The 8,644-nt window shown below is 37.7% G+C and overlaps 1 protein-coding gene across 1 annotated transcript; it reads left to right on the forward strand.

Annotated features, from left to right (window-relative positions):
- Positions 1–4,945: 4,945 nt before the first annotated feature.
- LOC122731853 (olfactory receptor 1009-like) lies at positions 4,946–5,890 on the forward strand. The gene has a single exon (XM_043972114.1). It carries the CDS (start codon positions 4,946–4,948, stop codon positions 5,888–5,890), a length of 945 nt encoding a protein of 314 aa, XP_043828049.1.
- Positions 5,891–8,644: the final 2,754 nt, after the last annotated feature.

Below are 8,644 nucleotides of genomic sequence, written 5' to 3' on the forward strand. Positions count from 1 at the left end.
TCCTTCCTTCCTTCCTTCCTTCCTTCCTTCCTTCCTGCCTCCTTCCCAGTACTTTTTGATCTTTTGATTTTTACAGGAAAGACAACAGGTGCCTTCTTTTGCTCTGAAATACACATTCTTTGTACCTTTATGTATTTATATAAATATATGGTTCATCATAGTTTCATTGTGATTTCCTCAGAACCTTTGATCCGGTGACAACTTTTCCCTGGGCCCTGACTTTGCCCCAGTTTTCTCCCAAATGGGGGTCATTAAATTGGTGCTAACTTTGGAGATGAGTTCCAGCTGATAGGCAGCAGGAAGAGCTCATTCTCTCTGTAGAGTTGCCAAGGTGGGATTCCTAAAGTTCAGGTTTTACTGTGTCACATTTTGCTCAAGAAGCTCTAGTTTCTCCTGATTTGTCTCTGGGATCAGTACATGATCCATGATCCATCATGGATCCTTTGGAATCAGCTTGGATCATTATATTGATTGACTCTAGAGGAAAAAGTGAGGCTGGTGACTTTGCACAGACCTGCCTCACTTAAATCCAATTCACTGAAAGTCAAGCCATCACCTCTCCAATGTCATGGTTTTGTCTGAGAACAAAGGACCAATGACAACCATCACAATCACAAGGTACAACTTGTTCTGTCCTTCCCCAATTGATTCCCCCAATTTCCAATTCTTTGTCACCACAAAAAGAGCTGCTAAAATATGTTTATCCATATAGACCCTTTTTGTTTTTCCTTTGATTTCTTTGGAGGTACAGGCTTAATAGTGGTATTGCTGAGTCACAAGGTATGCAGAGTTTGCTAGCCCTTTGGGCATAATTTCAGTTCACAACTCCACTGAGTTTTTTAGTATATCTATTTCCCCTCCTTCCCTTAGCATTTCTTATTTATGATATATGTGAAGAGGTACTTTAGAGTTGTTTTGATTTTCATTCTTTAATCAGTACAGATTTAGAGCATTGTTTTCATATAACTGTAAATAGCTTGGATTTCTTCTTTTGAAAACTGATTGTTCACATCCCTTATGTTATCTAGGCACTGTTTTTTAATTAAGTCTTTCAAGTAGTCCAATCACTCTTAAATTATCTTTTCTTGAATTATTTTTCAGGTTATTTGTTTACCTATGAGTATTTCAATTTTTTTCTTTTTTTCATTCTCTTGATTTTGTTTTATTGTTTTATTGTTTTTTGACATCTCGTGGAGTCATTAGCTCCCACATGTCCAATTCTGCATTTAGAGTAATTGTTTTCTTCAATGAGTTTTTATTCTTATTTCATCATTTAGCCAATTGTACTTTTTAGGGAATTATTTCTTCAGTAAAATTTTCTACTTTGTTTACCAGTTGGCTTTTTCTGCTATTAAAGAAATTCTTGTCTTCAGTGAGATTTTTGTATCTCTTCTACCATTAGGCTAATTCTTCTTTTTTTAAAAAACAAGTTCTTTTCTTTATATTTTTGGGGGTGCCTCTTTTATCATGCTGTTGTCTTTTCATAATTTTCTTGCTTTGCTCTCATTTTTCTTCCCATTTTTTTCTCTACCACTTTTATCTTTTTCTTTAATTGTTCCATGAATACTTATTGGGCTTCTGTCCAATTAGCCTTTTTCTTTGAGGTTTTCATTGTTGCTATTTTCACACTGTTGTCATCTTCTGAATTTAAGTTGTGGTCTTTCCTGCATCTGCGGTAGCTTTTTATGGTCATCTTTTAATTTTTTGTTGTGTTCTCATTTTCCAGGATTTTTGTTCACTTTGAATTTTATGTTAATGTTGGGCTCTGCTCCTCCAGCTGTGGGGAGGCACTGTCTCAAGCTTCAGGCTTTTTTTCATGGTGCTGTTTTCAAAGGTAGCTCTGGGTGTCTACAAGTTTTCAGTGCTTCCAAGGTGGTGTGATTCAGGGAGAGACATTGTCACTTATTTACTGGTCCATGCTCTGGTTTCCCCCCAGGAAGGACCCCTGTTCCCTTACTATCACAAGGACACCTCTTGCCCCAGGAACTGTAACCAGGGTACTTGCTCCATAGTGACCAAGCACAAGCTCTCCTCCCTGCCATGGAAATCCAACTCAGAACTGTTTATGGGCAATATAATTGACAATCAGCACCCAGTGTAAGTGAGGTTTTATTTTAAATTTGTTTGAATGAGAATGTTGGGATAATTCATTTGGGTTGCTCTTGGATCCAGCATCTATATTGGCACTTCAAGGATTCTGACATTTCAGGATCAACTAAGCTTTGTACCCAGTTAGTAAGAATGATTATTTTAAGTAGGAAATTATCAGATAATTCTTTTCCTCTTCCTTCACACCCTATCAAACACATTATGCAAAAACTGCCTCAGTAGCGTAATGCAAAGTTTAACCTGGTAGTAAAAGAGTTCTTCTTACACCTCTGAACCTTACTGGAAGAAAGAAATCATTAGGAAGGAAATGATGTTCGCTAGGTAAAATTCCTTAGGACTCACTCCCCATTGGATTTGGTTGTGATCATATATCTGTTTGACCCACCCAATGCTGCTGGTTTTCCCATTCCACCCTTGATTGTTTCTCTGTCCCCAGGGAAAAGAAGTAACATAGAAGACAAGAAACAGTCCTGCATTTGAAGACTAGAAATTGGAGTTCAATATCAGTTTCTCATTTAATAGCTGGGTGACCTCAGGCAAGCCACTTCCCCTTTCTGGGCCTCAGTTTCTCTATTTATAAAATGAGGGGTTTGGAACATCTTGTACAGTTATAGATCATATGATACTACAGCTTTGCAAAAATTACTTGGGACCTAATGCAATAATTAAATTTGTTGACATCTAATATCCCATATAGATTTTTATATGTTAAAAACATTTTAATATTCAGTATGTCCATTTATTACAGTCACTTGTTTTGAGCTGATTTGAAATTGAATTTATATTATTTTAATACACATTCTTCAATTCTTCATCATGAAATTGAGGTTTTATTATATTGAATATTAAGTTCATCTGTGAATAATAGTACATATTTCCAAGTATAGACTTGATTACAGTCCATAGGCTTTCAATTGGAAATTGAATTCATAGACCAATGATACATTATTTTTATCCATCTATTGGATATATTTCTTTTTTTTTTTGCGGGACAATGAGGGTTAAGTGACTTGCCCAGGGTCACACAGCTAGTAACTGTCAAGTGTCTGAGGCCAGATTTGAACTAAGGTGCTCCTGAATCCAGGGTTCGTGCTTTATCCACTGCACCACCTACCTGTCCCTTGGCTATATTTCTTAATCTTTCATGACATATGGTATTTTGAAAGATCATATTACAATGTTTCATCTCCATTTATCAATCTCTATAAATTTGAAACAATTCTGCTTTTTAATACATCAATATAATCAGAATTTATTATTTCCCCATTATGGGACAAGATTTTAGATTCAAGGCAATTACAATAAAATACCCCAAGTGACAATTTGGTTAGGTAAATGTTTTACAGTCTGATGAAGATACCCATATCTTATAGTTTCACATAGACTTGACAGAAATTTTGGGATTGCCTTGAAGAAAAAAGTGCCTAAATCATTTGATATTTTCCCTTCATAACAATGGTAAACAACTGTTTCATTGTTGCAAGAATTATTGTTATTGTTTTACTACCTTAAACCTTCAAGAAGCTTATGTCATGTTGAAAAATAATTGATAATAACCACTCCATCTGCATAGCCCCACCAATGTCTTTAATTATTTTATGGGGATTAAATAGACTGCTTCATGTTAGTATGTCAGTTTCGCATTTTCTATTGTTCATTTTATTTTTTGTCAAATTGCCACTATTTTGGTCATTTTGTGGGTTTGAATGATTATTGAAAGGCTTTACTTTTTCTATAGCCAAAGCTACTGCAGTATGTCTGACAATCACTGAAATTTACTACTGAAGATTTGTTACCTTTGCATATCACCTAGAAGTAGCATCCATTCTTTTTTTGCGGGGGGTGGGGGTAGGGAAGGGGGGGCAGGGCAATGAGGGTTAAGTGACTTGCCCAGGGTCACACAGCTAGTAAGTGTCAAGTGTCTGCGGTCATATATGAACTCAGGTCCTCCTGAATCCAGGACCGGTGTTTTATCCACTGTGCCACCTAGTAGCCCTTAGTAGCATCCATTCTTAAAAACAACAACAACAACAACAAAAACACTTATAATTTAAAACACAGCAAAAGAAATGAATAAAATAATGGTGCACATAATGAATACCAGACTCAACTGATATAGAAATAAGTAACTATGGACAAACTAGAAAAAATTGCTTTCATCTGGATAAGATATAATTGCCACAGAAAATGAAATCATAGCCAAATCATTGCTGGTCTCTAGTAATTCATACTCTACAGGACTTTTGGAATTTAGAGAACTGGGCAAGACCATGAATTCCTATCCTTTCTTTGCATTAAATCAGTTGTTCCAAACTAATTGCCATTTATTCTCCTTCTTTTTATATATATATTTTAAAATCAATGTAAGTACTGAGTAAACTTTGACCTCATAAGTTTGCAGAGGCCAGGGCTAAAAGCACCACCACCACCACCATCACCACCATCAAAAACAAAAAACAAAACAAAACAAAAATAGTGGCAGAAACTAATCAAAACAAAGTAACTCTCTCCTTCCTCTCAAGTGATGGCACATATGTCTTAATAGATATAGCTTCATATGATTGAAAATGTTGATTCAAATGACAAGCTAGTAGAGAAGATCTGAAATTAAGGTGCCTAGATTTAAATTTTTATTCTTTTATATAGTAATTATGGAATATTAGGTGCCATAAGCTTCTGTTTCCTCCAATGCTAAATAAAAGGGTTGAACTAGATGACTTCTAAGATGTTTTCCAGCTCTCCAATTTGAACCATAAGATACCTTCTAATTAAAAATCTTAAAATCTTATAATAGTATATTTTTTGTTTTTCCCTCAGCAGAAAGTACCAGGAGTAAATGGCCAGTGGAAACTACACCAGAGTCACTGAGTTCATTTTGTTGGGTTTGCAGTATCACCCGAAACTGCAGGTCATCCTTTTCCTTCTAGTGCTATTATTTTATCTCATTAGCGTGACAGGCAACCTGGGAATGATCATCCTCATACGGATTGATGCCCGCCTTCATACCCCCATGTATTTTTTCCTCAGTCACCTGTCTTTTGTGGACATGAGCTTCTCTTCCTCAGTGGCTCCCAAAATGCTTAGAGATTTCTTTGAGGAGAGAAAGACCATCTCTTTCATAGGGTGTTTCTTACAGCAGTGGTTATTTGGGCTTTTTGTGGCCATTGAATGTTTCCTGTTGACATCCATGGCCTATGATCGCTATGTTGCAATCTGTAACCCACTACTTTACTCCTTGGTAATGTCCCAGAAACGCTGCAACCAGCTGGTGGCCATCAACTATGTTGCTGGGTTCATAAATGCCATGATTCATGCTCCTTCTGCCTTCCGTCTCCCCTTCTGTGGCCCAAATGTCATCAATCACTTCTTCTGTGACATTTTCCCCATTTTCTCTCTCATATGTGCTGATACCAGCATCAATAAGTTATTAGTTTTTGTTATTGCTGGAATTGTTGGTGTCTTCAGTGGCCTGATCATCCTTGTCTCCTATATCTACATCCTCACAGCCATTCTCAGGATTCAATCTGCAGAAGGGAGACGGAAAGCCTTCTCTACCTGCTCTTCCCATCTCAGTGCTGTCACCATCTTCTATGGGACCCTCTTCTTTGTCTATGTGCGGCCTAGCTCAAGTTTCTCCATGGATACCAATAAACTTGTTGCTGTGTTTTATACTTCAGTAACCCCCATGTTGAATCCCCTCATCTATAGCCTAAGGAACAAGGAGGTCAAAGATGCCTTCCACAGGACCATTGCTAAAAGGAAGTTTTGTATCAGGACATGAATTCTCTAGAATGGGAAATGTAATAACAAAATTAGCATGGCAGTCAGACAGTCATACCAGAGAAGTACAAAAAACCAACCAAACAAAAGTACATAACCTATTTATTTGGTTCAAGGGAGGGGTCAGTACATCACCTTCGAGAAAAGGATTCTTGAATGTAAGTCTACAACATCACAGATTTGTAGCTGGAAGAGACCTCAGGGTTCATTTCCACATTTAAAATCCTAAAGTCCAAAGGATGTAAATGATTTGCTTAAAGTCACAATTGTAGTAAGCGTCAGCTTGAGCATTCAAATTTAGATCTTGTGATTCTATGTTCAATTGGTCTCACTTGAGTTGAGGTTTCAAGGATACATAGAAATTCACCTGATGAACAAGAGGAGAGTAAGCATTGTAGACATTGAGCATTTTATAAGTAAAAGGGGTTCACAAAGCATGTTGGAGCCAGGCCCAGAATACTGTCCTGAAACAAAGAATGCTTAGAGGACAGCAATGTGAGATGAGCTTGGAAAAGTTGCTTGCCAGCAGATTGTAAAGGACTTTGAATAATAGATAAAAAGGTGTGTGTGTGTGTGTGTGTGTGTGTGTGTTTTATTTTAGAAACATACACAAGGGGAAGTCAGGTTGCACAGTGTAGAGAGTGCCAGGCTTGGAGTCAGACTCATCTTCCTGAGTTGAATTAATTAATTAATTAATTAATTTTTAGTGAGGTACTTGGGGTTAAGTGACTTGCCCAGGGTCACACAGCTAGTAAGTGTTAAATGTCTGAGACTGGATTTGAACTCAAGTCCTCCTGACTCCAGGGCCGGTGCCCTATCCACTGCGCCACCTAGCTGCCCCATCTTTCTGAGTTTAAATCCAGCCTCAGACACTTATTATTTGTGTGATCCTGGGCAAGTCACTTAACCCTGCTTGCCCTTGGTTTCTTCTATTGTGAGATGAGCTGGAGAAGAAAATGGCAAACCATTCCAGAATCTTTGCCAAGAAAACCTAAAATGTGGTCATGGAGAGTTGGACACAAATAAAAAAAGATGTTTGAACAACAACGAGAACCTAAGCAAAGGATAGCACAGGAAGCAGACATAATTAAAAGTATATTCTCACATGGAGGACAACTCAGGTAAGTAGTGAGTGGTTGGACTCTACTGTAGTATACAAATGTCCATTTAATGACCACCAATAAGAAATTTGCTTGTTAAAAAAGATCCAAATGCTGTCATTTAGATAAAGTGTCTGATCCTTACTTCTAGGAAAGGCAATGGGAAGTCATTGAACAGTAAAAGGTGAAATGATCAATAGATGAGTTCAGAAGATTATTCTGGAAGGAGCATGGAAGATGGATTAGAGTTTACAGGGAGTAGAGGAAGGAGTTACAAAAGGAATACCTGTGAGGAGGCTTTAGTAAAAGTCTAGGTGAACAGCTATGGTAAAATGGGAATTGAGAGGAGGAACCAAATCTGGACACATTGCAGAGGTGGAATCAACCAAACTTGGTGATTGATCAGAGTGAAGTTTATGGCTAAGTTGGAATTAATATGAGACATCAGGGGCTTTGCACCAGATTCTTTATTTTAAATGTAAAACATGACCTTATTAATACTTTTCTATAAGAAAACTTGAATAAAGGGAAAAATGAAAGAAAGTGAAAAATAGCATGCTTTAGTCTGTGTTCAATCAATACCAATTCTTTCTTTGGAGGTGAATAGTATGCTTCAGCATTAATCCTATGGGATTGTCTTGGATCGTTGCATTGCTGAGAATAATTAAGCCCTTCACAATTCTTCATTAAACAATATGGCTGTCACTGTGTGCAACATTCTCTTTGTTCTGCTCACTTCACTATACATCGGTTCATACAAGCCTTTCCATGCCTTTCTGAAATTATCCTGCTTATCATTTCTTATAGCACAACAATATTCCATCACTGTCATATACCACAGCTTTAGACATTCCCCAATTGATGGGCATTCCTTTGATTTCCAATTTTTAGCCACCACAAAAAGAGCTGCTATAAATATTTTTGTACAAATAGGTTTTTGTCTCTTTTTGGGGATGTCTTTGGGATAGAAACCTAGCAGTGGGTATTGCTGGATCAAAGGGTATGCATAGTTTTATAGCCCTTTGGGCATTTGCCCTAGATTCTGGTTGGGGTAATGAACTATTCCTCTCTCCAGGGAATGGACTTCTTCATCTTTGCACCCCTCCCAATCCCAACCACTCTCCCCTGCTGGGAAAGATCTGACAAACTCCTTCTCAGTGCTAGAGCTTACCAGACCCCAGGCTGCACTTCAACGCACTTGGGTCCTATGCCTATATCATGCGAATGCCTTGTCACTAATGTGGAAAGATAACAAACACTACCTTCTCTCTTTTCAGAGTCATACAGCCCAGAAATCTGCTTTGATTGGGATGCCTAATTTCAGGAGCATGTATGGGGTTAGCAGAAAAGGCAGATGGTTCCCTGGACACAGGGAACCTCAAATAGTAATAGGCCTATCCCCACACTAATGATTTTTGACCTTCCTTCCTCTTTTGACCTTAGGAAATCTTCCTCTTTTGTGGTTCAGGGGAATGAGAACTGGGTTTATAGAAAATACCTGAATTTACTTGCTGGTTCTGACACTTTTTACCTATGTGTCACTAGGCATGTGTGATTCTAACCTTTTCTTTTCTTTCTTTCTCTTTTTTGTTCTTTTTGGTGGGGAAAGGAGGGTTAAGTGACTTGCCCAGCATTGCACATATATACATATACCC

The sequence above is a fragment of the Dromiciops gliroides genome, chromosome 6 (assembly GCF_019393635.1).
Source record: "Dromiciops gliroides isolate mDroGli1 chromosome 6, mDroGli1.pri, whole genome shotgun sequence".
Lineage (NCBI taxonomy): Eukaryota > Metazoa > Chordata > Mammalia > Microbiotheria > Microbiotheriidae > Dromiciops > Dromiciops gliroides.

Excerpts from the sequence above, each read along its gene's own strand:
- LOC122731853 (XM_043972114.1), top strand. The coding sequence starts at position 4,946 with ATGGCCAGTGGAAACTACACCAGAGTCACTGAGTTCATTTTGTTGGGT.